The sequence below is a fragment of the Lepus europaeus genome, chromosome 10, assembly GCF_033115175.1.
Source record: "Lepus europaeus isolate LE1 chromosome 10, mLepTim1.pri, whole genome shotgun sequence".
NCBI classification, from domain to species: Eukaryota; Metazoa; Chordata; class Mammalia; order Lagomorpha; family Leporidae; genus Lepus; species Lepus europaeus.
This window is the reverse complement of record NC_084836.1, coordinates 71054920-71082548: the sequence shown is the minus strand read 5'-3', so window position 1 is coordinate 71082548 and position 27629 is coordinate 71054920. Positions and strand designations below refer to the sequence as shown.

Here is a 27629-nt window from a genome sequence, read left to right as displayed (position 1 = left end):
ATGCCGACGCTTCAGGCCAGGGCTTTAATCTGCTATGCCACAGCGCCGGCCCCCACACTTTAGTTCTAAAACAAATTCAGGGACTAGCATTTAATACAGGAGATAAGTCAGCCCTTGGAACACCAGCACTCCATATCAGAACTCCCGGGGTTCAAGTCCCAGCTCCTCTTCCAATTCAGCTTCCTGGGATAGCTCATGTGTTTGGGTCCACCTCCAGTCCCTACATGGGAGATCCAGATGTAATTCCTGGCTTCTGGCTTCATCATGGTCCAACTCCAGCTGTTGTAGGCATTTGGAGAGTGCACCAGCAGATGAAAGATTTCTCATTCTCTCTCTCCTCTGTCACTTTACCTTTCAAATTAATAAAAATAAGTAAATATAAAAAAATTAAGGCTGGCACCACAGCTCACTAGGCTAATCCTCTGCCTGCGGCACCAGCACCCCAGGTTCTAGTCTGGTTGGGGCACCGGATTCTGTCCCAGTTGCTCCTCTTCCAGTCCAGCTCTCTGCTGTGGCCTAGGAGTGCAGTGGAGGATGGCCCAAGTGCTTGGGCCCTGCACCCATGTGGGAGACCCAGAAGAAGCTCCTGGCTCCTGGCTTCAGATTGGCGCAGCTCGCCAGCCATGGTGGCCATTTTGGGGGTGAACCAACAGAAAAGGAAGACCTTTCTCTCTGTCTCTCTCTCTCTCTGCCTTCAAAAAATTAAATCAAATAGCTGGAGAGAGCAGCAAAGACAGTGACAGATGGACGTAAGGATAGAAAATATTGTTGAGGGCCGGCGCCGTGGCTTAACAGGCTAATCCTCTGCCTTGCGGCGCCGGCACACTGGGTTCTAGTCCCGGTTGGGGAGCCGGATTTTGTCCCGGTTGCCCCTCTTCCAGGCCAGCTTTCTGCTATGGCCCGGGAAGGCAGTGGAGGATGGTCCAATTCCTTGGGCCCTGCACCCGCAAGGGAGACCAGGAGAAGCACCTGGCTCCTGGCTTTGGATCAGCATGATGCACTGGCCGCAGCGGCCATTGGAGGGTGAACCAACGGCAAAAAGGAAGACCTTTCTCTCTATCTCTCTCCCTCACTATCCACTCTGCCTGTCAAAAATAAATAAATTAATTAAAAAAAAAAAGAAAAAGAAAATATTGTTGAGTTGTGCACCAGGCACAGGGTCTTGTCAACGTTCTTGTCTCGGAGGGCTCATCATCCCCAGGTCTACCTGACCTTCATGCTAGGCTCTTTTCCTACTTAAACATCCTTTTAAATTCATTTTTGTTTGAAAGCAGAGAGAGAGAGAGAGAGAGAAAGAGATCATCTATCCACTTGACCCACTTCTCGAATGACTTAAACAGCCAGAGTTGGGTCAGTCACAAGCCATGAGCCTGAAATTTACGGTGGCAGGAACCCAACTGTTTGGGCCATTGCTTGTTGCCTCTCAGGGTTCACATTAGCAGGACGCTGGAATGGGAAGGGGAGCCAGGACTCGAACCAAGGCACTCTGATATGGAATGCGGGCATCCCAAGTAGCATCTTAACCACCATGCCTGGTGTCCATTCCCTCTTTGCCTACTTTGTTGATGAGAAGAGGTATTGTAATTGAAAGATGCTGTGTGGCTGAATGAACACACCCACCTGCTTTGTAGAGGTGGTGCCCCTTGCTGTTTGCGGGTAGTATTGCATTTTTTTTTTTTTTTAAAGAAATCTGGGAGGAGGCCACAAGGGAACAAAGATAATAAAGGATGGCAGTGGGAGGTGAGTGGCACCTCAGGGCCAGAAAGTAACCTTTTTTTTTTTTTAATATTAAGATTTATTTATTTGAAAGGCAGAATTACAGAGAGAAAGGGAGAAACAGAGATCTTCCATCTGCTGATTCCCTCTCCAAATGGCTGCAATGGCCAGGGCTAAGTCAGGCCAAAGCCAGGAGCCTGGAACTCCATCTGGATCTCCCACATGGGTGGTAGGGGCCCAAGCACTTGGGCCATCTTCTGCTGCTTTCTCAGGAGCTGTAGCAGGGAACTGGATCAGAAGTGAAGCAGCTGGGACCTGAACCAGCACCCATATTGAATACCAGTATTGCAGATGGCAGCTTAACCCACTGTGCCACAGCATCAGCCCCAAGATGTAGATTTTCTTAAACCTGTTTTCATCTATTTGAAAGGCAGGCAAATAGAGAGACAGAGACCAACACAGAAAGATCTTCCATCTGATGATTCATCCCCAAATGCACTCAACAGCCGGGAGCTAGGTACTCAATAAAGTATCCCACATGGGAGCCAACTATTTGAACTGCCACCTGCTGCCCCTCATGCTGAGCCATTAGCAGGAAGCTGTAATCAGAGTTGCATGTTACAGTCCCATGCAGAGTCTAACCAGGTTCATCATCAAATGCCTGTCCCCAGGATGTGATTTTTTTCTCCTTTTTTTTTTTTTTTTTTGACAGAGGGAGAGAGACAGACTGCCACTGGATTTGCTAGCTCACTCCCCAAATGCTTGCAACAGCTGGGTTGACACCTGGAGCCCAGAACTCAATCAGATCTCACACAAGGGGAGGCAAAGACTAAACACTTGAGCCTACATCTGCTGTCTCCTAGAGTGTGCATTAGCAGAAAGTTGGAGTCAGAAGCCAGAGCTAGCTACAGAATCCAGGCACTCTGCAATGAGAGGTGGATGTCTTCATACACACACACAATATTATTTTCAGTGGGCCTTTAAGACATATGCATTATCTGAGTAGTATAGCAAGAAGAAGGAACCATTGATATAGGAAGACTAATTTATCAGATTAGGCAGTACCTGGGGTGACACGACAGAACAGCACCAGAATCTGGTAGGAGGCAAAGGCAGATTCAGAAAGAAAGCAGGAAGACCCTGCAGCTTGGGGTGTGTTTCTGAGTCTGGGCCAAGACGAGGTGGCGACAGGTGCCAAGGCAAACCTAGCATCCAAATGTTGGCTCTACCAGACACTTCCTGGAACCCTATTTAGTATGTTTTTACCTGCTTGGCCAATGTACTCAAGGGTGCAAAGGCAAGGGACACAAGGGAGCAACTTTGACATGTAATGAAATCTGGCCTACCCCAGCTTCGAGCAGGCACAAGGGATACAAGGATGTGGCAGCTTGAACGGGTTTTCCTGAGAGAAGCAGATGGGCTCCTCTCCAGCTCCTGATACCTGCAGCTCTGCTCTGGCAACTTAGCCTGTCCTTCCCACCAGCTCTCCCTCCTGGGGGAGGCTGCCTTTGCACAGGTCCCCTCTACAGAGCAGAGTCATCTCTAGGCTTTCCAACAAAGCACTGCCTCCTAAGCCTCGAATTCCCCTGAAGGCCACCAGAGGGCAGTTTATAAGCAGGGACCTATGTGCTCTCTGTGGACCCATCTACCACCAGCACAGCTGCTGCAGGGAAGTGGGGGGGGAGGGGGGGATCCAAGCAGTACCATCCTCCAGGCCCTTGACACTCACCTTCCAGAGACTTCTACTCCTAATTCAGGAAGGGGATCTGCCTGCCTGGGTTCCAAGTGTCTACTCCATTGGAACCCAAAGTTTCCAAAAACACCCAGGCCAGGAAGGCAGAGCTAGCAAAGGTGGGAGACAGGAGGAAGCCATAGAAATAACCAGCAGGGCTTGCAGTCAGGAAGGGAGCTCCAGCTGTGATAATTACATGCCCTAGTTGGGGAACTATTCTCCCCCCACCTCATACACACACACACACACCTCTCCATGCTGAACCCATCTCCGAAGCCCTTGGTCAGAACAGTTTTGAACTTCCTCTGTCTACAAGTGTTTTCTTTGGGCTACACCACACCAGGGCATGGGAACTGTAAGTTATCAGCCAGGGATCCCCCCTCCCCAACACACACCCCCACCCCCATCATCAGATAACACACTGATACCCCAGAAAAAAACATCAGCCTCATCCAGACACCCCTACCAGGGTAGGGGGTGAGCCAGGTTGATTCATGGCCTTGAAAGAAGGGGCCAGAACTGCTGGTGAGCAAGAGCAGGATGAGACGCTTTGTGTGCTGATGCCAGAGGGAGCCTGAGCATCTTGGGGAGTGGCTGCAGAGAAATGACATGCAAGGAACTTTCCACCCCCTTCACAATGCCTGCCCGAGCTGCAAACTCCAGGGCAGAATGTCTGTGCACTCTGGGCGGGAGGTGGGCAGGCGTTGACTTGGGTCCAACATCCCTTTCCTCACCCTCTGAGTAGAGACGTTTCCAATAAGCTCCTGGAAGCCTTCCCTTTTTCATCCCACCTGTCAGAATGTCTGGCTGTGTCAGACGGTGTTAATGCAGTGCCCCAGCCCCTCCCCCTCGACAGGCTGGGCAAGCAAGCAGATCATTATATTACAATTTATAAATAGAAAATAAAATAAAATTACTGGGTAGGGCTGAGGCTCTAGGGAGGAAGGGCCCCACCTTCAACACCACCTGCCTAGGACCCGGGAACCCCCACGCCTAAACCAGGCAGTCCCCCACAGACCTCCCCAACAGCATCGTTTGCTGTCCACACCTCCCAAATCTCAGCCAGCAGCCCACGGCCTCGTCCGGCACCTTGAAGTTTCCATGCCTGGTGCCCTCAGCCCAGCAGCTCTTCGGCCAGGCGATAGAGGAGCCTAGAGTACCAGTGCATGCCGGTGGGTTGGACGTTGCCGCCCGGGAGCAGCGCCCCCAGCGCATGCAACAGGCGCAAAGGAGCGAAGGCGCGGTGCGCCCACTGGTGACTCTCCAGAACCGCGTAGCACGAGGCCAGGACGTCGTTTACCAGCAGCGTCCCGTGCGCCGTGAGCGGCGCGAACACGCCCACGGCCTCCTCCCGTGCTACGCGGGCTATGCGCGCCGGCCGGAGGGCGTCCCCGCCGGGAGCCAGCACCGAGTCTCCAGCGCGTAGCCGGCGCGCGAACACCGGGGCAAAGTCCCCCGGCTCGGGAGCCGGCCCGCGAGCAGCGAACACCAGGTGCCAGGGCGTGAGCAGCAGTTTGCGCGGAGGCCGCTCGGTCTCCACAGCCACGAACGAGGCCCGGCGCTGCAAGTCCCGGTCCAGGAAGAGCAGCACGGGCGTGGGCACCACCCGGCCCGCCGCATCGGCCGCCAGAACCCAGTCTCCGCGATGCAGCTCCCGCAGGCCCTTCCGCTCGCCGCTCTGCAGGCGCACCGTAGCGTTTCCCGGAAAGCAACCACCTGCCCTCACCGCCAGGGAGTTATCTGCAGGATACAACAACAGGGAGAGCTAAGACCAGCGGCCTCCAGAACATTGGAACCGACGCCAAGCCCAGCACAGACCTCTCCACTTCTCGGACCCCGCAATTTCCCATGGGGCTGGCCCCAACCTGGGCGAAAAATGCAAGGCGCAGGGGGGCTCCGTCTCCCTTAAGGCAGAAACAGAGCTGTTGCGGGCTCAGTTTCCACCCCCTGCTGGGGACCCCGCTTTGGGTGGCCCTCCCCACCTGGCCCCTACTGTACCAGCTTTGACCGACACGTGGACGTGGTTGCGAGACTCATAGTAGACCCAGTCGAAGCCGGCTTCCACGGCCAGGCGCGCCAGCAGCCCGTACTTATTGCGATCGCGGTCAGAGGTGGTAATGTCCAGGGCCCGGCCTTCGTAGTGCAGCGAGTCCTGAGCGTGGTGGCCGTCCTCGTCCCAGCCCTCCGTCACCCGGAGGCGCACTCCGGGCCACATGTTCATCACGGCAATGGCCAGCGCGTTCACGCGCTCCTTACAGCGCTGGCAGGGAAGACAGAGGAGTCAGTCTCCTCCCTAGCGCCACCTTGGGGGCCAAGGGACCCTGATGGGCCGGCCACCCCACCCCCGTTTAGATGTCTTAGGAAAATGAGAAATCTGCACAGGTGTAGTGTTCGAGCTGCGCTCCCTGCTCCCTTCGGGGGGGGGGGGCTTTCTGGAAGAACCCTGGGGTTCCTCTGAGATTGAGGGGGCGTGACCATACCTACTTCTTCCCAGTTTGTAGGGCCTGCCCTTCACCCCCCCACTCCTTGTGGGACCTCGGCTGAACCTGGGAGAGAGCCAGAGTGGACAGGGTGGTGGGAGGTTGGGGAGGGGGGCTGGGCTGCACCAGAGGAGCCCCTGTTTGAACCTGGCCCCTGCCCCGGGGCCGGGGCCCTGGCTGCCCTCCCTCCACCCGATTCATCTTTTGTTTAGTTGCCTTCCCTGGCATTGGGCATCGCTTCCTTCCTTCCTTCCTTCCTCCTCCTCCTCCTTTCAGTCCCTAATGTTAACCCCTTCCTGGTCTGGGTGCCCCCCACAGAGGTGCCAAAAGGAGCCTTGTGGGATCAAGGCCGTGCTGGAAGAAAGAGCGGGGGCCGCGGGAAGTACAATGGCCATTCTCCCGGATGACTTAACTGAGCGAGAATCCCGGGCCGAGGCCGCGGATGCACGGCGAGAAGCGGACTCAGCAGCTCCAGCCACAAAGGCGCTTTTCAGCCGCCCCAACTCCGGGAGAGGAAAGGGCAGAAAGCCGCGCCCCCCCTCCCCATCCCTGCTCCTGCCCGCTGGGTCCCCTCCCCCAGCGTGGCCCAGTCCTCCCAGTTAGCACTTAGGCTTCTGCCAGCCAGCCTCGAGAGAGCCCCCATCTCTCCATCTCTGTTCCAGAGACAACCCAGAAGGGCGTGGGAGCCGCACCTGAGAATGCCTTGCCCGGATCTGGGGGTGGGGGGGGCACCTTCTGCAGGGTGGGGGTGGAGAGAAAGGCCAAGAAGTTGCTGCTTGCTGCAGGCGGGGGAGTGAGACTGCGGTTATCTTGGCCGTTCTGGTCTGGGAGCTGAAGACCTTGGCGCGCCCAGTGGCACCACCACCCGGGAGGGGAGGTGCAGAGAGACAGTTTCCCTTTCTTCTTCCCCCTCCAACCTCTCACCACAGGGCTTTCTCCTGTCAGAGGGACACTTCCCACCCACCCCACCCCCCGGCCCGGCCTCTCTGATGGCTTCACCTCCACAGGGCTTGGGGGTGGGGTGGGGTGGGGTGGGGTGGGGGGGACAGGAACACTGGTAACTCCTACCAACTTCTTGTCAGTTGTGTCCCCTAAGGAGGCCTGGGGCCCTGACCTGCGGGGGCAGCAGCCCAGTGCAGAGCCAACTCAATGGAGGCTTTTTTTGCAGCCAGCTGTGTGGGAGATAAGCAGGCCCCAGGGGGTTCCCAGGCCTGGCAGAGCCCCTCCTGGTTGTGGTTTTTCCCCCTGTGCCACAGGTGGAGCAAGAGGAGGAGGAGAGGGCCACCATACTCCATGACAGAGGGGGCAAGACGGGAGTGGCCCTGTCTTCATCTCTGGGTAGGAGCAAGAGAGACCACTTTCTCTCCATGGACAGGTTCTCCTAACAAAGTAACCTGAAAAGCCATGGAAATTAATCAGAGGAAATCCGTGCCACTCCCTCCCCCCCCCCCTTCCTCGCTCCATACACAATTAGGTGGTGTAATGGAAAGTGTATAGGACTTAGAATCAACAGCCCTGAATTCTAGTTCCGCTCGCGCCACTCATCGGTTCTGAGACTTTGAGTAAATGACTTTTCCTCCTGGGGCCCAGCTCTCCCATGTAAAAGTGGGGGGTGGGTGGGTGGAAGTGACCCCCAAGTTTCCCTGCAGTCTTGACGTGTGTCCCCCTCTATGGTCAGACGTGGTCCTTCTTGTTCAAGGTGTTGCCCACCCCTGCACAGGCTAGTTCGGTTCAAGTCTGTAGCAGATCCTCCATAATGGCAGGTGGATTTCTTCTCACTCCAAGGCAAGTGCTTTGGGATGCTTCGGGGGCCTGTTTGTTACGCCCCCAACATGATTGTTCAGGCCCCAGAATAGGTCTGCCCTCATTCTGGGTCACTTCTTCCATGGCAGAGAGAACTCCATGTAGGGTGGCCTGATGACCTGATCTTGGGCCATCCTTCTTCCCCAGCCTCCTCGGGTGTCTCTGGCCCAGGGCTTCTGCACAGTCAGGGGCAGGAGCCAGGCAAAGGGCTTCTGTCTGCTGCCCAGCCGGCTCCTGGCCCCCAGCTCACCCCAGCCCTTCCTGCCTGGCTGGGTGGCTGACCCCCGGTCCACGCCTCAGCCATTTCCCGTCTCGCCTGCCGCCATCCTCTTTTCCCCGCCCTCGCTGCCTCTCTCGGCTTCACTCTCACTAGTCGGTCCCTCCTCCTCCTCCTCTCCATCCCAACCTTTCCCAGTGGGGATTCCCCCCACCCCCCACCAACCACTGGATTCAGTCAGCAGGGAGGTTTTCGGGTGGGGGTGGGGGACCGACGGGGAGGTCATAAGAGTAAACTCTCTGCAAGAAGCTCAGTTCGCCTCCCCCCCACCCCCAATCCCCAGGCGGCAACAGGGAAAAACGGTGGAGTTGCCGGTGCCCCTGTGCAGGTTGGGAGAGGCACTCCTTACCTCTGTCATCAGGCGGTCTGCGCCAGTGTTCTCTTCATCCTTGAAGATGATGTCGGGGTTGTAGTTGGGCACCAGGTCCCGGAAGCGCTCAGAGCCCCTGGCCACCCTCCCCTCGGCCGGCCCACTGGCGCCCAGAGTCCGCTCAGGCACGCTGGGCACGAACTGCTTGTAGAGGAGCGGCACGAGCTGCTTGCGCACGTAGCGGCGCCGGCCAACTGGTCCCCGGCCGGGCCCGCAACTCTGGGCCGGCAGCACCAGCAGTGCCAAGCAGCACAGGGGCAGCAGGCTGGCCAGCAGTGCCATGGGTGCAGCGGACTTGGGCCAAAAGGGAACGTTCTTCTCACCAGTTCGCCTGTCAGTTGGGCATCTCCACAGGCATCAGAGCGCGCGGCAGGCAGAGCCGCCTCCAGAGTGCCCTAGAGCCCTGGTGGCTCTGCGCACCTGGCCCCCCGCTAGCTCTGCCCACATGCCACCGAGGAGGGGGAGGAGGCCTGGAACCTGCTACAGATGGACCGACATAGCAGGGAAGGGGGGTCGTGGGTGAATGCCAGCCCAGCCGGTCTCTGCTGCCCAGCTCCGCGCTGCCAGAACGCCGGGACTCCGCCTTAAGTGGCCCCTGGCCCCGCCCCCCGCCTTTCTCCCAGGACCGTCCCGCCCCATCCCATCCCACCCGGGCGGGGGCTCTAGCCGGTTACCAATGGTCCATTTTACCACTGGAGTGTGCCCCATCCTGGAACCCAGACAGACACCTGCCTAGGAAATCCTCGTAGCTTTACAGTCCTCAGCTGCCTGGATAACCGTCTTTATCTACCCAAGCCTAAATTTGGAACCAAACCACCCTCCTGATACTTGTCTTGGATCTTTACTCTCCCAAAGCCTCCCCTGGGGGGCCATGCCCTCTGCTGTCCTCCAGGAAGTACGGGTTCCAATTTCTGTCCCCCTCCCCCAAGACCAGCCATGCCCTTTGGGCACACGGCCAGGACCTCCCCAAACTTCCCCCACTTCCATCTCTCCTCCGGGTGCCCAGCGCTAGGAGGTGTGGGGGTCCAGGGAACAGGTTTCCCTCCTACTTGACAGTTCACTGGACCTGCCCCAGAACCAAGGACAGAGCTGGGTACTTAGTCTGCTTTGAGACTTGCGCTTTTGTCCCCTCTCATCCTTGCCAGGCATCCAAACAGCTGCTTCTTTCCTAATGGGTAACTTGTCTATTGGAAGCCACTGAAGGATGGTCTTAGATTGTCCATAAAAGGCTGACTCCCCTTGACCTTCCCCCAGGCACCCCTCTTAGCTGCCTCCTGGACTCTGGGGAGATCCAATTCCAGTCTCTCAGGTCTTATCTCAGATGCACCTGACCCGCCAATTTTTATCATCTAGAAATCACATCCTCTTAAGGCTTCCCTGGTGGTCCCTCCATGCCCACCTGGGTTCCCTAAAGACAAAGCAATTAACTGCTCCGACAACACAGTGTTAGAATTATCTGGTCCCCTTACTAGACAAAGCAATTCTTAAGCACAAGCTTGTTTATCATGTATCTCCAAGGCTAAAGTGTCCAGCCTGCAGTTGGGTGTTCGGCAAGTATTTGTGGAATCTATACTTTGTTGTATTTCACATTCCCCCCTCCACTCACTCAGCCCCAGACCTGGCATTCCCAAGGAACTTTGGGCACATCAGGAAGAAAACACCCATTCCTCAAGATATCTGAATGCCATTTGTGAGGAAATTATCACAGTGGCTGTATACACAATGATTGGGACAATGCATTGGAAGCTATGCAATGGATAACCTGCATAATCCTAAGCAGAAATTTAGCAAGAGAATTACTGAAGGAAATGAGAGATGAAATTGGGGTCTTCCTTGGTGTAGGAATCAATCCCTTGTAGAGGCCGGCGCTGTGGCATAGCGGGTAAAGCTGCCACCTGCAGTGCCGGCAATCCATATGGGCATTGGTTCGAGTCCTGGCTGTTCCACTTCCAATCCAGCTCTCTGCTATGGCCTGGGAAAGCAACAGAGGATGGCCCAAGTCTTTGCACCCCTGCACCTGCGTGGGAGACTTGGAGGAGGCTCCTGGCTCCGGATCCACCCAGGTCTGGCTGTTGTGACCATTTGGGGAGTGAACCAGTGGATGGAAGATCTCTCTCTGCCTCTCTAATAAATAAATAAATCTTAAAAAAAAAAAAAAAAAAGACTAAGAGAAGAGGATCATGGCTTAGGGTTGGTGTGGCACAGCAGGTAAAGCCACCACCCCTGTGATGCAGGCATCCCATGCTGGTTGATAGTTCAAGTCCCAGCTGCTCCACTTCCAGTCTAGCTCCCTGCTAATGTGCCTGGGAAAGCAGTGGAAGATAGCCCAAGTGTTTGGACCTCTGCACCCATGTGGGAGACCTGGCCCAACTCTGGCCATTGAGGCCATCTGGGGAGTGAACCAGTAGATGAAAGATCTCTCCCTCTCTCTGTACTGTAACTCTGACTTTCAAATAAATAAATAAATATTTAAAAAAAAAAAAAAAAAAAAGCCCTGTGTTTCCCTCTCATGCAGGAGAGCTGGGAACAGTGGGAACAAGGCTATTCAAGTAGACACAGTAACAAGCTCTTCAAACAAATAAACAAACAAAAAGCAAACCCTGGGATCAACTTTATTGCTGTGGGTGCAGCCTCTTCATCCCTATGCCTTCAGTCTCTCTAGGATAGCACAGTGCTTAGGCTCCACTGGGCCAGAGGCAAGGCAGACAACCTGCTGCCCGAGCCTGCCCTGGCCCAGCCCCCTCCCTGCCCCCACCCCACCCTATTGCACATCAGGTCATGTAAACATGGCTCCGGGCATGGCCTGGAACAGCAGTGAGGCAGATTGATGTGTAAACGGATTTGGGACCAGGCCCAGTCACCCAGCCCAACCCCAAACTGAGACCACAGTTAAGTCTAGAAAAGCAGAGGCCTGGTCCCAAACGCTGGCTCAGATTATGCAACAGTGCAGATGGCTCAGTTCCCCTCTGCCCACCCACACTCTCGGATGCTGGGCCCTGAGGTCCCACCAACCCCGGCTCCCTCCAGGCCCTTCGGTAACAGATGGCAGTGTCCAGTTCTTTTCCTCCCTCCCCCAGCCGGAGGTCACTGGTGGTGCTGGCTCTTCCGAGATGCCCGGGGGAAGCCGGAAACAGGCAGCGGCAATCTGTCCAGGCCTGAAGAAGAAGGGGAGGTGGGCAGGTCAAAGGCAGGGATAAGACAAGCAAGCTAGAGAGTGGGTGGACCAGGCACACAGCAAGCAAAGCAGGAAGCATACCCTCCCTGACTGGGCTGACCATTGGCCTGGAGTACCCCCCCATCGGTGTGCACTCCCACTGCCTCTCACCAAAGGCTCGGATGAGCTCTGCCCGCACGGCGGCGGTGAAGGTCTTCACCAAGCACAGCGTGCTGAGGCCGGCAAAGGCTGCGTTGTAGAGGAACACGATGTAGAAGTTTCCCAGCCAGTTGAAGCGTCCAAAGTCGCCCAGCAGGTCGAAGCGAGTGAGTCCTGAAGTGCACAGGGTGACAGGTGAGCTCCCCAGTCCCTCTCCTACCAGCAGCTCGACTTTCTGCTGCCTCCTGGCGGCCACATCTCAGCACTGCAACGGATAGCTCGGCCTCTCGGCATCAATTACTTGCCCTCCCAAGCTCTGGCTCAAGGTCAGTTAGGGGCTCCATCTTCCCTTCTCCCCCAGGGGACTTCCTCATTCAGCTCCAACTGTTCCTAAGCCCCTGGGCCTACTACGTGTTCCTGGGCCAATAGCTTCAAAGCCGGTCACCAGGATTTTTCTTAGTAGAGAGCAGTGTGAGGACTAAGAGCTCAGACCATGATGGGGATGTTTTAATTAATATCCCACCTCCACCCCTAACTGGCTGTGTGATCTAAGTAAGGCAAGTTCCTTACACACTTTTACTTTATCTGAGTTTCTTCAACTATTAAGTAGGGAAAAGAATAGAACCGTGAGCTAGCGCCATGGTGCAGAGGGTAAAGCCACTGTATGTAGTGCCAGCATCCCATATGGGCTCAGGTTCGAGTCCTGGCTACTCCACTTCCAATCCAGCTTCCTGCTAGTCGCCTGGAAAAAGCAGCAGAAGATGGCCCAAGTGCTTGGGCCCCTGCGCCCATGTGGGAGACCCAGATGAAGCTCCTGGCTTCAGCCTGGCTCAGCTCTGGACATTGTAGCCACTTGGGGAGTGAACCAGTGGATGGAAGATCTCTGTCTTCCCCCCTCTCTGTAACTCTTTCAAATAAGAAAAAAGAATGACAAGAAAAAGAATGTGACTATCTGATAATACACACTGGGCACTAAATGTTCAAGGCACCATTTTTTTTTTTTTTTTTTTGGACAGGCAGAGTGGATAGTGAGAGAGACAGAGAGGAAGGTCTTCCTTTTTGCCGTTGGTTCACCCTCCAATGGCCGCTGCGGCCGGCATACCGCGCTGATCCGAAGCCAGGAGCCAGGTGCTTCTCCTGGTCTCCCATGCAGGTGCAGGGCCCAAGGAGTTGGGCCATCCTCCACTGCCTTCCCGGGCCATAGCAGAGAGCTGGCCTGGAAGAGGGGCAACCGGGATAGAATCCGGTGCCCCAACCGGGACTAGAACCTGGTGTGCTGGCGCCACAAGGCGGAGGATTAGCTCAAGGCACCATTTTAAACTTACTGAGCCCTTAATATCATAATTGAAAAGTCTGCTGCCCCCTACTTTTGAATAATCCTACCCATGCTGGGGTGAGCAAGTTTGGTCCAGTGGCTAAGATGCCCTTTGGGCAGCTCCTATCTCGTGTCACAAACTACCTAGGTTTGAGTCCTAGCTCCTCTTCCAACCTAGCTTTTTTTTAAGATTTATTTATTTATTTGAAAGTCAGAGTTACACAGTGAGAGAAGGAGAAGCAGAGAGAGAGAGAGATCTTCCATCTGCTGGCTCGCTCCCCAGGTGGCCGCAATGGCTGGAGCTGCGCTGACCCGAAGCCAGGAGCCAGGAGCTTCTTCCAGGTCTCCCACACGAGTGCAGGGGCCCACAGCTTCTTACTAATGTACATTCTGGGAGGCAGCAGGTGACAGTTCAAGTACGTGGATCTCTGCCACCCATGTGAAACCTAGACTGAGCACCTGGCCCCTGGCTTTGGCCTGGACAACCCTGACTTTTGCGGGCATCTGGGGAATGAACTAACAGATGGAGACGTCGCCCTCTGCCTTTCAAATAAAGTAAAATAAAATTATAAACATTTAAAACCTAGAAGAATTAATAATTGTACATTCCTATAAAATTCCCACGGCATAAATACCAATGGCATAGTAGCGAGTTTAACTTTAAGAACTAAATTGAGCCAATTTAAACACAAAGCCATTTATAATCCACAGAGGATGATGTGGTGGTGGTGGTGGCTGGAAGTTACATCTGCAACTTGGGGTGAGTTTGTTATTTCTGTAAACTTATTAACCAGCTAATTCCAGATCAAAGCTCAAAAGGCAGGAGAAGGACTGAGTAAATGAGTACTGAATGTGCAGACAAAGCACAGGACCGAGGGTCAGAAAAGGCTTCTAAATGGATCTGGGGGCTGCAGTTGGGGTGCTGTGGGTTAAGCTCCTGCCTGTGACGCCAGGATCTGATACGAGCTTTGGCTTCAGTCCCAGCTGCTCCACTTCCTATCCAGCTCCCTGCTGATGTGCCTAGGAAAGCAGCAGCAGACAGCCCAAGTGCTTGGGCCCTTGCACCCATGTGGGACACTTGGGAGTTCTAGGCTCCTGGTTTTGGCCTGGCCCAGCCCGAGCTGTTGCAGCCACTGGGGAGCGAACCAGCAGATGAAAGATATCTCTGCCTCTCCCTCTTCCTCTCTGCCTTTCAAGTAAACAAATAAATCTTAATAAATAAACTATCTTGGTCTTGCCTTAAACTAACAGTTTAAGTCTGGGTCAGTTGATTACCTACTTTCTTCTCTTTCGGATGAGAATATTTATTAACTGACCCACCCAGAAGGAAGATTTCATGAATACTGTGCTCCCCACCAGAAACAAAAGTCTTAATGGGAGAAGCGGCAGGATGTAGTGACTGAGCTCTGGGGAGTGGGCATTCGATCTGGCAGTTAAAGACCCCCGTGTCCCACATCAGTGGCTGGGCTTCTGTCACTGCAGATCCTGGAAGGCAGCGCCGATGGCTGAAGTGCTGAGTTCTTGGCTTGAGCCTCCAGTCCCCACCACCAGGAGTTGCAGGTATTTAAGGAGTGAACACTGGATGGGCGCGCGCTCTCTCTCTCTCTCTCTCTGCCCCATCTCCATCTGTCTGCCTCTCAAAAATAAAATAAATTCTGAGCTTTGAACCAATACTACTCTGAAACTCAGCCATACTTAGGTACTTTATGGGTCTCAGTTTCCCCATCTATATAATGGGTAGAGCTCCCAGTTTGGTGTAGGGGTGGAGACAGTATATATACACGAACATACATATGTATATATACACACATGCATTTACACATACACACACACACACGTCTGCCTGCCAGCAGGAGGTACTCAGAAAAAGCCAATTCCCTTTACCGCCCTCCACTAACTTACCCAGAGTCCGAGAGAACACAGGAAGTGCCGAGCTTAGGACCAGGAGGCAGACACAGTTCCCAATTATCTGGGTGGGAGTAGGGAGAGGAGAGGTGAAGGTAGCACAGCGGCCGGACCCATGGCCCACGTACGCGCCCAGGAGGCTTCCCCTACCCCATCCCAGCTACCTGAGTCATGGCTGTGTCGTGGCACCTGGGCCGCAGGCCCCGGAAGAGTGGAGAGCTGTAGAAGCCCACGACGGAGGACACCATCAGGTAACTGCCGACAGGGTTAGGGAAGAAGCAGGCTGCTCCACGGGGTAAGGCCTCACCTCCAAGGGGGCACCCCTCCTTTCAAAAGCCAGGTCTTTTTCTTCTTTCTGGACCTGACGTTGGTGAAGACTTGCTCCCTTCCCCATCACCACCCCCCACCCCCACCGCCACCCCCAGGGCCCAGGGAGACAGGTTTGGCGAGCAGAGGCCACGGCGGGTTCCCGAAGGATACAAGATGAGGACAACCTGGATGATGGCACCGAAGGAGCCCAGCTTGGAGAAAGACACCTGGCCCAGGGAGGCATCCTGACAGGGAAGAACAGCATCAGCGTGGACGCTCTTCCCACCGCGGCCCCCCTGCCTCTCCCCGGGGAAGGTAGGGCAGTACCTGCATGCCTCGGGGCATGGCTGCCTCATCAATGAGCAGCTCCAGGATGTGGAAGGCCACAATGAGCACAGACAGGCCCTGTGGGAGGCAAGGGCACGGACTGCCATCCCTGGCCCAGAGCTCATGTCAGCAGCGGACTGGCCCCATGTCCGTCCACACTTCCCAGGCCTGGCTCTGCTGCTCATCAGCCAACTGTGTGCAGGACCCTTTTCAGGGCTGTGACCAGCAACAGAGCACCTCTGAGGATCCCACAAGGTCAGCCCCTCTGGGAAGGACTGCACAAAGGCTGCGTAGGAAATGGGCTGGCGCTGTGGCATTGTGCACTAAGCTTCCACCTGTAGCACCGGCATCCCACATGGGCACCAGTTGGAGACCTGGCTGCTCCTCCTCCGATCCAGCTCTCTGCTTTTATGGCCTGGGAAAGCAGCAGAAGGTGGCCCAAGTCTCCCACATGGGAGAACCAAAGAAGCTCCTGGCTCTGGATCAGCTCAGCTCCAGTCATTGCGGCCATTTGGGGAGTGAACCAGCAGATAAAAGACCTTTCTCTCTGTCTCTCCCTCTCTCTGACTCTCAAATAATAAATAAAATAAAATCTTGAAAAAGAAAATGGTGCCTCTTCCTACAACTGACAAATCTGGGGTGGGACTGGATTTCAACCTTTATTCTCACATTCCACCACAAACCTGGCAAGTTACTTAATTCTTGTTTAGGGATCGGGGGCCAGTGTGGTGGCACACAGGGTTAAGCTGTTGCTTGGACTCCTGTATCCAATATTGGAGACCCCTGGACTCCACTTCCAGTCTAGCTCCTTAGGAATGCATCCTGGGAGGCAGCAGCTGATGGCTAACTTTCTTGGGTTCCTGCCACCCACATGGAGAGTCAGATGGAGCTCCAGGTTCCTGCTTTGGCCTGGCCCAGCCCTGGTTGCTATGGGTATTTGGGGGGGAGTGCATCAGTGGATAGAAGATAGTTCTCTCTTTTTCTCTGTCACTATGCTTTTTAAGTTTTTCAAAAGATTTATTTATTTTGAAAGTCAGAGTTAGAGAAAGGGAGAGAATAAGAGAAATCTTCTGTCCACTGATTCACTCTTCACATGGCTGCAAAGCCAGGACCTTCTTCCAGGTCTCCCACATGGGTGCAGGGACCCTGGCACTTGGCATCTCTGCTGTTTTTCCCAGGGCATTAGCAGGGAGTCGCATGTGAAGTGGAGTAGTCGGTACATGAACTGGCGCCCTTATGGGATGCTGGCATCACAGGTGGCAGCTTTACCCAGTATATCTCAATGTCGGCCCCTCACTCTACCTCTTTTAAGTAGATGAAAGCAAATATATAAATACTAAACTATTTAATTAAAAAACATGGGAGCCAGCACTGTGGCACAGTAGATAATACCACTGCCTGTGGTGCCAGCATCCCATATGGGTGCCAGTTTGAGTCCTGGATGCTTCACTTCCAATCCAGCTCCCTACTAATGTGCCTGGGAAAGCAGCAGCAGATGGCCCAAGTGCTTGGGCCCCTGTACCCACATAGAAGGCCCGGAAGAAGGTCCTGGCTCCTGGCTTTAGATCTGCCCAGCTCCAACCAATGTGGTGATGTGTTCACTACAGGGCAGGACTTAAAGTAGGCCCAAAGTGAGAGGCAACTAAGATTACTGATGATCACCGGTCCCTGTGCCTTCCCTCTCCTCCCTGAGTCTCAAGGGCCTCCTCTCCTCCCTGCCCACATCTGCTCTACTCACGGTCAGCACCAGCAAGCACAGCATGGCCAGGGGGTAGCCCAGGTTCCGCTGCCAGGCCGAAGCCTTCCGCCGCTTCTCTGTTTAAAAATGGGAGACTAGCAGGTTAGCCAGCACCTGGAACAAGGGGCGGGGGGTTCCTCTCCTTGGGGACACCCAGGTGTGCCAAGCCACATACCCAGGAGGACCCTCTGTGTCTGCAGAGCCAAGACCTGTCTGTGCAGCAGCTCCATGTCCAAAGGCAGCCAGCAGGAGGTGGGATCTAAGGGAAGAGAAGACGGTGCCTGCCTCCAGTCCCAGGGTCCTGCCCAGGGCTAAGCCCATCACCCCAAGCTGAGAGCTGCAACTCACTACAGATCCTGTGTGTCAGAGCTGCTTCCTCAAAGGCCGAGCAGTAGAGTTGCTCTTCCAGGTCTTCCAGCAGCTGGGGGCACAGGGAAACGAAGGACCAACCCTCAGGGACTCCCTCACTGCCAAAGGCCCCAGGGGAACCCTGCTCAGCCCGGGCTACACAGCATCAGGACTTCCCCCAAGCTACAGCAACCACCCTGTGGCCAGCAGCTTTGCCAAGCCTCCCAGTGCTCTGGCGTCCTGCCTTGCACGTTTAGGGGAGGGGTGGGGATGCCCAGCTCCACGTGCTAGGAGCCAACAAAGGCAGTGGCCCTCTGTGCACCATGCAACTGGAGGGCTGCTTCATTGTCTGGCTCCAGCTTTGCAGAAGGCTCCCTCTGTAGGACAACAGGGCATGGAGCACATACCCGGGGCTTGACCAGCAGCTTCCCGGTGACCGAGAACATGCGGGCGAGACCTAGTGGGGTACACACTGTGGGGATAAAAGCCAGTCACCCGCCAGGCCCTTCTTTCTACCCCTTCCCCTCACTCCTCCTCTGCTCCTTCTCCTTCCACCCCACTCGCTTTGGCTCACAGACCCTACCCACTCCCTCACAGGCTGTGCACACTTACCCAGAAGCAGCAGGACCCCGAGGAAGGAGATGCAGGAGTAGAGGTAGGGGAGATAGTACTCCCAGAAGTCTAAGGGTGAAAAGTGGCAAGTTGGGGCAGGTGCTGTGGTTCAGCAGGGTAAGCCTGCAGCCCCTTATCTGAGCGCCAGGTTGAGTCCTGGCTGCTCTGCTTACTAACCCTTCCTTGCTTGTGTGTCTGGGAAGGCGGCAGCAGATGGCCCAAGGACTTGCGTTCTGCCACCCTTGTGGGAAGACCAGGATGGAGTTCCAGGCTCCTGGTTTCAGCCTGGCCAAAATCTGGCTGTTGCAGCCATTTGAGGAGTGATCATCAGATAGATCTCGGTCTCTCCCTCTCTGTCACTCTGCCTTTCAGAGCAGGTGCAGGGGTCCAAGGACTTGGGCCATCTTCTACTGCTTTCCCAGGCCACAGCAGAGAGCTGGATGGGAAGTGGAGCAGCCAGGACTCGTACCAGCATCCCTCTGGGATGCTGGCACTGCAGGTGGCGGCTTCACCTGCTACGCCACAGCTCCAGCCCATAAATAAGCCTTTAAAAAAAAAAAATCACAGCTGCGGCAGGCGCCATGGCTCACTTGGCTAATCCTCCACCTGCAGTGCTGGCACCCCGGGGTTCTAGTCCAGGTTGGGGTGCCAGATTCTGTCCCGGTTGCTCCTCTTCCAGTCCAGCTCTCTACTGTGACCCGGGAGTGCAATGGAGGATAGGCCAAGTGCTTGGGCCCTGCACCTGCATGGGAGACCAGGAGGAAGCACCTGGCTCTTGGCTTTGGATCGGTGCAGCACCAGCTGTAGCAGCCATTTGGGGAGTGAACCAATGGAAGGAAGACCTTTCTCTCTGTCTCTCTCTCACTGCCTAACTTTGCCTGTCAAAAAAAAAAAAAAAAAAGGCCGGCGCCACAGCTCACTAGGCTAATCCTCCGCCTTGCGGCGCCGGCACACCGGGTTCTAGTCCCGGTCGGGGCACCGATCCTGTCCCGGTTGCCCCTCTTCCAGGCCAGCTCTCTGCTGTGGCCAGGGAGGATGGCCCAAGTACTTGGGTCCTGCACCCCATGGGAGACCAGGAGAAGTACCTGGCTCCTGCCAACGGATCAGCATGGTGCGCCGGCCGCAGCGCGCTACCGCGGCGGCCATTGGAGGGTGAACCAACGGCAAAAGGAAGACCTTTCTCTCTCTCTGTCTCTCTCTCACTGTCCACTCTGCCTGTCAAAAAAAAAAAAAAAAAAATCACAGCTGCATAAGATCTGTAGTACACAGAGTATTCCTGTAATAATTTTGCCGCCCCCCTGCTGTTGCTAGTATGGAGAGCCAAAAAGCACATAGATTTTGTTTTCCTCGGAACAGGTTGGCGCCCCCAACCCCTGCATTGTTCAGGGTCAACTCTACTCTTTAGTCCTTGCAAGGGTCTGATGGAACGAGCATGCAGGTTGCACCTGGCAGAGGACCATCAGTCTGTACCTCCCGCCTAACGCCCAGGGTGCCAACGTCTGTCATGTGAGAGGAACGTGGTCACTCCTGGAGGGGAGCACTGGCTGCATGGGAAGCTGCTTGGATGGAAGGGGAAGAACTCTGGCCCCTCACCGTAGAGTGACTCCCTGCTGGCCTTGTTGTCCACGATGGCCGACGCCACCCACACCATGCCCAGCACCAGCAGAGTGAGTAGCAGCAGCATCACCACTGTCTCGTAGACCCGGCCCAGGACACCCTGCAAGGGGAGGCAGCAGGAGAGGGGAGGAGGAGGAGGTCATTGTCAGGGAGGCGAGGAGACACTGGAGATGGCTGCCAGGTGAAGGAAGGGGAGACAGGACACAGGTGTCCCCACTCGTTGCATGAAGTCACTGTGCCCTCTGCCCACCCCCACCCCCCCATCATCCTACCCACTCGCTATTCTATCTTGGGCACCTCCTCCCCAAATGCATTCTCCCTCCTTCCGGCCTCTGAGGTCTACATCTCGAAAGCTCTCTGCTCTCTGGTATCCTGTCCAGCCCACCCCGTGAAGAACCAGCAGGGGAGTGAGTGGAAGGTAAAACAAGAAATCCATCAGGGAGTCTTCCTGTGCGTGTTGCCACCTTCAGCACCCTGGTTTCGGCACTGGCTGTGCCACTAAGAAAACAAACAGCTCCTGTGCTGAGTGGCCTCACATCCCAGCTTCAATTAGCAGTGTGGGTCCCAGAACTATTTCCTCCCTCGACCTCCACAGGCCAAGGGGTGGTAATGACCTCCTACTGTCACTTCAGCCTCCAACTCCTTACTGAGAGGGTGGCACAGCAGGTTAATCCATGCTTGGGACACTTGGGTCCCGTATCAGAGTGCTAATTTGAGTCCTGGCTGCTCTGTGTCCCATCTGGCTCCCCGCTAATGTACCTGAGTAGCAGCAATAATGGCCCCAAGTTCTTGAGTTCCAGCCACTCACATAGGAAGACACTGATGGAGTCTCTGGCTCCTGGCTTCAGCCTGGCCTAGCCTTGGCTGTTGCAGCCATTTTAGGAATGAACCAGAGGATGGAAGACCTCTCTCTCTTTCTCCCCCCGCCATGGTTCTGCCTCTCAAATAAATAAATAATCTTAAAAAAAAAAAAATCTCCTGGTTGGCTCCCTTAACTCTGCAAATAGTTCCTCTATGAAAATCCCTTCAGTGGAAGCAAGTGAGTGGAATTCTGTTTGCTGCCTCTCTGACATTGCCTCCCACTCACCTTTCTAGAGCCAGCAAAGCCCTCGGACTCAGTGAAGAAATACGCAAAGGGCATGAGGAAGATGAGGGACAGGTTGGAAAAGAGAAAAACCAGGTTCCAGAGGCCTAGAGTAAAATGAAAAGCAGAGATGGGTGAGGCAGCCAGTCCACAGGGGACCGGAAGCAGTGACTCACACCTGGTTGTTCTGGGGAGGTCTGTGTCCCCCAGACTCACTGCTCCCCAGCCATAGCCCCAGCCCAGGCCCCAGCCCTAGCCACAGCCCTAGCCACAGCCCTAGCCAGGAGCCACGCACCATGGATGAGGGAACCATTGAGCCACTGGATGTAGTAGTTCCGAGGCAGGGACAGCAGCACCTCGTTGCTGATGATGGAGAAGGGCAAGAGTAGGACAGCACCCAGGGCGACGGCCAGGGTAAAAGTGCACAGCTCGAGCCTGGGCAGAGAAGGGGAAAGTGACCTTGCTTGTGTCGGGGAAGCTCCATTAGTCCCTGAGGGCCCCTGTAGCTTCCAGAACCAGCTGCACCACTGAAAGACCTAGGGAAGGAACTGTCCAGCGGGGCTCTACCCACTACTGCCCCTCCCCTCGCCCCGTCCCTCCCAGGGAAGCCTCAGTACACACCATGGGCCCCACCTTGGGGCCACCTGGCCCCAGGAATGTCTATGGGTTGCAATAGGCACAATGCCAAAGCTCAGGGGCGTGGCCTCTCTTCTCTGCCCGGGTTTCTGAGCTTGCTTCCCTGTTGTCTGGGTAACAGCAGGGTTACCTCACATGGCTATGCCTTGCACAAGGGCACAAGGGCAAAGAACAAGGGGAGTGGGAGCCCAGCTTCACAGCCAAGGCCTGCGCCCTGGCTGCATCCCCTTGAAAGGAAGAAGTCCTTGCATCTAGTCGGAATGTCACGTGAGGAGGGTTGCCTTCTAACCTCTCAGCCCAAAGGGGCCGTCTGTTTATTCCTCCCTATATACACCAAGGGGTTATCATGCCCTGGCCTTCCTCTGGGCACCAAGCATGCCCTGCCTCAGGCATTCTCCCTTCCCCATACCGGGCTCTGTTCCCAAAATGCACCCCTACTCCACTCCCTCCCACTGGCCACCAGGAGGTGAAGCCACGCTGGAGACATTTCTGGTGACTCAGGCCCCAGCCCTCACAGTTCCTGGCCATGAGGCTCCCAGAAGTTCCTGACCCAACCAGGGAGACAGGAACAGCAGCTTTCCTGAGCGTGCGCAGGGGTGGGGCAAAGCTGGAAGAAGCCAGAAGCAGGGTGGAAGTGAACACTGTCTCTTCACTGTGTGATACCCCAGCCCCCTCCTCCTGCTACTCCAGGGGCCTCCCTGACTCCAGCTCCTAAAGGCCACTTGGTGCCAGGGACTGAGACAATGATACTTACGCAATTTTGTTGACTGTGGCATCTTCATCATCCACTGTGAGCAAGAGAAGAGGGAGGAGAGGCAAGACGTCAGTGGGCAGCCCTGGGAGCCATCCGGGCATTAAAATGTGTCCCTTCCCACTCCTTGAAAAGAGGCGGCTCTGGGAGACCTTACACTGTGAACCCTCCAAGGTGGCAGCTTAACGGTGAGTGGCCCCAGGTGAAGAGAATGTGGGCTAGAAACTCCCCTACTCCACCCTCCTCCCCCACCTCTCCCAATGCAGGTTCCTCTTTCTGAGTTCAAGACATCAGGTCTTGGAGGCTGCTTATATCAGCTACAGGTGGAGGGAAGAGAAATGAAGGGAAGGGGACCCATACTCGGTTAGCTGCCTTGTTGGGTGGGGTCTTAGCAAACTCTCCTGAGGGGGAGAGGCCGGGGCCAGGCTGTGGATAGGTCGGGGCTAGGAACTGGGGCGAGTGGGTCCCCCTCACACGATGTCTACAGGGAGGAAAGCTCCAACCTGAGCACATCTGGGCCCTTGATGAAGCCAGAGGCTACAAGCAAGTGGCTGGGGAGGTCTGTGGTTCTGGGTGAGGAAGCACCAGGAGAGGTGTCACAGCTCCCGCCAAGGGTGACATTTGTCTTTCAGGTTCACAAAAGGCTTGCACGATAGCCACCTCATAGGGTGCACACAATGACAAGGGACTGTGCAGACACTGCTATGCCTGTTCGCAGGATGGGACTAAGGATCAGAAAGGTGAAGTGACCTGCGTGGCAGCCCACAGGTGTGCTGCTACCCCCACCTCGCCCCTGCTCATGAGGAAGGGAGGCCACTAGGGCAGAAGTTCCAGAACAGCCCAGCCTCCTTCCCAGGAGGCTCCATGGAAGCAGGTGTGCAGGGTGGGGGTAGGGTGGGGTCACAGGTACCTGTGGTGAACTCGGCAGGCTTCTTGAAGCGGGTCAGGAAGATGTGGCAAAGGATGTAGAGTGTGGCAAACAGAAGAGCTGAGATCTGTAAGAGAATGTGAGTTCCGATGAGATGCTCCAATTCCCAGAAATTCCACAGCCCCAGGTGGTCTGGCTGGTCATTCCATAACACTCTGCACTTCCAGGGGCTCCATCATTCTCTCTGGTACTTCCTTGCCTTCAGGGCTTCAGAGACCTTGAGGAAGGGCTAGACAGGAGCTGTCCTAGGCCAGTGCTATGGTATAGTGGGTAAAGCCTCCACCTGCAGCACCGGCATCCCATATGGGCGCCAGTTCAAGTTCTGGCTGCTCCTCTTCTGATCCAGCGCTCTGCTATGGCCTGGGAAAGCAGTAGAGGATGGCCCAAGTCCTTGGGCCCCTGCACCCATGTGGGAGACCTGAAGGAAGCTCCATGGCTTCAGCCTGGCCCAGCTCTGGCCACTGTGGCCATTTGGGGACTCAACCAGCAGATGGAAGATCACTCTCTCTGTCTCTCTTCCTCTCTCTCTAATTCTGCCTTTCATATAAATAATCTTAAAAAAAAAAAAAAAGGCACTGTCCCACACTCCTGGGGAAACAGGACAGCACCCAGCCCCACATGGACCACCCCACCCCAGGTAGTTAATGGGTAGAGAAACTCCTAGAGCTGCCTATGGACACACCCATAGAACAGACTGCAAGGGCATTTACTCCAAGTTTATCCTTAGGAAGGGAAGCAGGCTGGAGGGTAGGAAAACATCTACACTGTCTTGGCACACCACCCGGCCTCTGCCCTCCACTGCTGCTGCAGCCTTGACCTACACTACAGGAGAGAATAAGGAGGAATCGTGTCTCTAGACCAAGGCAGAAGTTCTACTCTGTTTATTCAGGGGCTCTGCAAGATCAGGTCTGTCCTGGACCAAACCAGAGCCTCATTTAATCCCCTCCCCGCTGGCTGGCTTCCAGCGCCAGCACCAGCCACATTAAAGGCACTCAAATCCTAGACCCTGCCCTGTGTGACTTCCAGCTCCAAGGTTAAGCCAAGTCTCTGAGTGACTGGACTCGAACTTGGCCAGGTTAATCCACACATGCATCCCTACTCTACCTCAAGTAAGCAGTCATTGCCCACAGGAGGAACTATGGATCAGCCTGGCTCCACAGCCAAGGTCAGAGTCTTAAGATACAATGTTACTGCTCTTGAGACAGGCCAAAAGACAAGATTGGTTTCATGGATCTTCCAGTTGCAAAAAGGGGCTGATTTCACAGGGACTCTGCACACTCCTGTCTATACACAGAGGCAAAGAAGCCAACAGAGACGCAGGAGAGCCAAGGTCCAGGACAAAATTGCAGCTTTTGACATGGGATGCAGAAATATACGGAGTCAGACAAAAGAAAAAAAAAGTCTGTAGCTGCAGGATTTTTACAACCCATTACTCAGCCCTGAACTTGTGTAACAGACAGGAAGGTGGGAGGGCTCAAAAGGTCATTCTGGGGCTCCCCAGGATTCCAGCCCGGAGGAGGTACCGGAAGCCTTTAGGCTGTCCTTGACCAGTACTGATGGGAGGTACACCGGAGGCTTGGCTGTGTCTAAGGTCTCATCCCTCCCTGTTCTCTAGGAATGTGGGCCTCTGGCCCTACAGGCTCCACCTCGGGTGTGTCTCCACAGGGCGCCCAACCCCAACATGTGGGACTACCACCAAGGCAGGCTTCCTGAAAACAGACTCCTGGAGTGCCACACGTGGCTGCCTACTTCCCAGCCCTTACTGATAAGGACAGACCAGCTAGCTCCATCCTGGCTCCAATCTCACAGACAAGAACCCAACTGAGAAAGATGAAGAAGGACCCCATCAGAAGCCCCCCCCCCACACACACACACTTAGGACCCTTCTCTCAATGCCTCCAAACCTTTCCCTTCCCCTTAGCTTTTGGGCCAAGGGTTGCCCTCGGGAGAAAGGCTTGAGGAAGGCAGGACTCCCTAAGCCCCTAGCCCTCATTCACCGCTGAGCGCTGCCCCTAGCTCCCATCCACAGCTGAGCGGCTTTGATCCTGGCTGTGACCAAGGAAAGACAGCAACGGGAGAATCAACCACGGAGACATCCTTGGTCGTTCCCCATCTGCAAACATTAGAATGCCCCGACCAACAGCGCTGTCTTCCTAAGTGGGATGGGACCCACTAAGTACCCAGGTCCTCCTGCCAGCCGCCCCCTCCACCTCCTAAATCTTTCCTGGAATCTGGCTCCCGGTGACCACCCCTCCCCTTCCACCACCATAGAGGAGGAAACGCAACCCATCCCACCTCGGCCCCCTGCAGACACTGAAGACCCGCCGCCGGGGCCCCGGATGGGGAGGGGATGGCCGGGCGGGCGGGGGAGGGGCTTGCCGGGCAGGAACGGAAACCGACGGGCTTTGTTTACCGCGCGGGGACCCAGCTGATCTCCTGCAGGGGCTCGCCGGCGGGGCGCCCGCCCTTGGGTCCCGCCTTGGTGGGGGGGCTTCGCCGGCCCCCACCAGGTTCAAGCTGGGTCCGCAGGCGCCCGGAAGCCCAGGCTGTCCTGTCCCCACAGCCCCCGCTCCCGCCCGCGGGTCCCGCACTCACGATGCACTCGCGGACCCGCTCGTGGAATAGCTGCTCCCGTACGGACAGCACTTCGTAGTCCGCCGCTTCCATACTCTGCTCAGCATGACTGAGGCTGGGGCGTCTCTGGGCCCGGGGGAGGCCGAGCGGGGATGAAGCCGCCGCCGCCGCCGCCAAACACCCGGACCCAGCCGAGGAGCTCGCCTCGCAGGCGGCGGCGGAAACTCCGGGGCGATCTGGGGCTCAGACTCGGTCACCGGGACGCCCCGCCCTTAAAGGGGCAGGCACCTGCCCGCCTCGCTTTAAAGGACTCCGGCCCCCCTCCGCTCCCCTCCCCTTTAGGGTCGGGCCACGGTCACGTTTCAACGCCAGCACCAGCGGCCCGACTCGTAGCGAGGAAGCGCCGGGCTAGTTCTATCGTTTTAAGAAGACCAACTGACGACACAAGGCGGTGGGCGGGTTCCATCCAGGAAGCGGAACTCATTGGCTCCTGAGGAGCTGCCGCTCATCGCTAGAGGAGAGCTCATAGGCTGGCTCCGCAGAAGAAGGCGGGATCTTGTGGGCCTACCAAGCTCATTGTAAAGTCGAGCAATCGCCTCCCTCCCTCTGTCTCCACCGCTGCTGCTCTGGAGAAGCGACGGCTCTCGGGACTTAGCAGCGGCCAGGTTTTGAGTGAACCCCTTGGAGCGGACCGGCCAGGCGGGATGTGAGAGCACACAGGGGTTTCTGGAAGGTACCGCGGCCTGCAGCAGCGTTTTGAGTGTGTTTGTGTTGGAGTCCCGCGTGCCGCCTGTGTCTCTGGGACAGGGACTCGGTCACTTTTGTGGAAAGGCCTACGTGTGCTAGGAGCAAATACTACAAAAATGTCCTGGAACCTTGTGGGACATGCCCACGGAGGGTCTATGGTGAGTGCAGCCCAGTCAGACATTGTCTAACCACCTGAGTCTGCTGCGGTTGGAATCTAAGAGAGCAGTGAGAAGTTGTCCTGTTCCCAAGTTCACACAGTGAAGGCATGCAAATTACCATCCTGTGACCTTGGTACACGTGGGGTTTAGGAATTCCAACCTCATGGAATTGAACTCTTATTTTTTTTTTTTTAAGATTTATTTATTTATTTGAAAGACAAAGTAGAGAGAGGCAGAAAGAGAGGTGGGGAGGGTCTAACATCTGCTGGTTCACTCCCCAAAGGGCCACAAGGACCAGAGTTGGACCAACCTGAAGCCAGGAGCCAGGAGTCTGTTCCAGGTAAACCACGGGGGTGCAAGCGTCCAAGGACTTGGTCCATCTTCCACTGCTTCCCCAGGTGCATTAGCAGGGAGTTAGATGGAAAGTGGAGCAGCCAAGACTCAAACCGGCAGCCATATGGGATGCAGGTGCTGCAGGTGGCAGCTTAACCCAATACGCCACAGCACAAGCCCCTAAACTCTGTTTAGATCAGAGAGAACAGTACAGGGAAAGAAAAAGGAAGGGCCCCTCACTGAAGAATAGTAGCCTAATTGTAAAGGCCTAGATGATCTAGTTAACTATTTGAGGGTGGCCTGGACCATTAACAACTGAATTCTGTACCTTTGTGATTTCTTCTTCTCTCTCTCTCTCTTTTTTAAAGATTTATTTATTTATATGAAAGAGTTACAGAGAGGCAGAAAGAGAGCTTCCATCTGCTGGTTCATTCCCCCAAATGGCTACAATGGCCAGAGTTGGGCTGATCCAAAGCCAGGAGACAGGAGTTCTTCTGGGTCTCTCATGCAGGTGCAGGGGCCCAAGGACTTGGGCCATCTTCTTCTGCTTTCCCAG

General features: G+C 55.5%; 2 protein-coding genes across 2 annotated transcripts; both read right to left on the bottom strand.

Annotated features, from left to right (window-relative positions):
- Positions 1–4562: 4562 nt before the first annotated feature.
- Positions 4563–8660, bottom strand: DHH (desert hedgehog signaling molecule). Its single transcript, XM_062203727.1, has 3 exons — positions 8358–8660; positions 5447–5708; positions 4563–5188 (listed from the first exon to the last, which is right to left on the bottom strand). Exons 1-3 carry the CDS (start codon positions 8658–8660, stop codon positions 4563–4565), a joined length of 1191 nt encoding a protein of 396 aa, XP_062059711.1.
- A 2467-nt stretch (positions 8661–11127) lies between these two features.
- LMBR1L (limb development membrane protein 1 like) lies at positions 11128–26073 on the bottom strand. The gene is made up of 17 exons (XM_062203726.1): positions 25857–26073; positions 23244–23328; positions 22337–22370; positions 21242–21381; positions 20950–21053; positions 19839–19962; positions 18246–18314; positions 18041–18105; positions 17634–17706; positions 17461–17544; positions 17286–17362; positions 15548–15625; positions 15392–15465; positions 15076–15166; positions 14909–14975; positions 11704–11865; positions 11128–11533 (listed from the first exon to the last, which is right to left on the bottom strand). The coding sequence occupies exons 1-17, from the start codon at positions 25926–25928 to the stop codon at positions 11463–11465; spliced, it is 1470 nt and encodes a 489-aa protein (XP_062059710.1). The 5' UTR covers positions 25929–26073; the 3' UTR covers positions 11128–11462.
- Between the last annotated feature and the right edge of the window lie 1556 nt (positions 26074–27629).

Coding starts and splice junctions, on each gene's coding strand:
- DHH (XM_062203727.1), bottom strand. CDS start 8,660: ATGGCACTGCTGGCCAGCCTGCTGCCCCTGTGCTGCTTGGCACTGCTG. Junction 5,709..8,357: donor CAGACCGCCTGATGACAGAG/GTAAGGAGTGCC, acceptor CTTCCCTGCCAG/CGCTGTAAGGAGCGCGTGAA. Junction 5,189..5,446: donor CCACGTGTCGGTCAAAGCTG/GTACAGTAGGGG, acceptor TGTATCCTGCAG/ATAACTCCCTGGCGGTGAGG.
- LMBR1L (XM_062203726.1), bottom strand. CDS start 25,928: ATGGAAGCGGCGGACTACGAAGTGCTGTCCGTACGGGAGCAGCTATTC. Junction 22,371..23,243: donor GCCTGCCGAGTTCACCACAG/GTACCTGTGACC, acceptor TCTTGCTCACAG/TGGATGATGAAGATGCCACA. Junction 11,534..11,703: donor AGAGCTCATCCGAGCCTTTG/GTGAGAGGCAGT, acceptor CTTCTTCTTCAG/GCCTGGACAGATTGCCGCTG.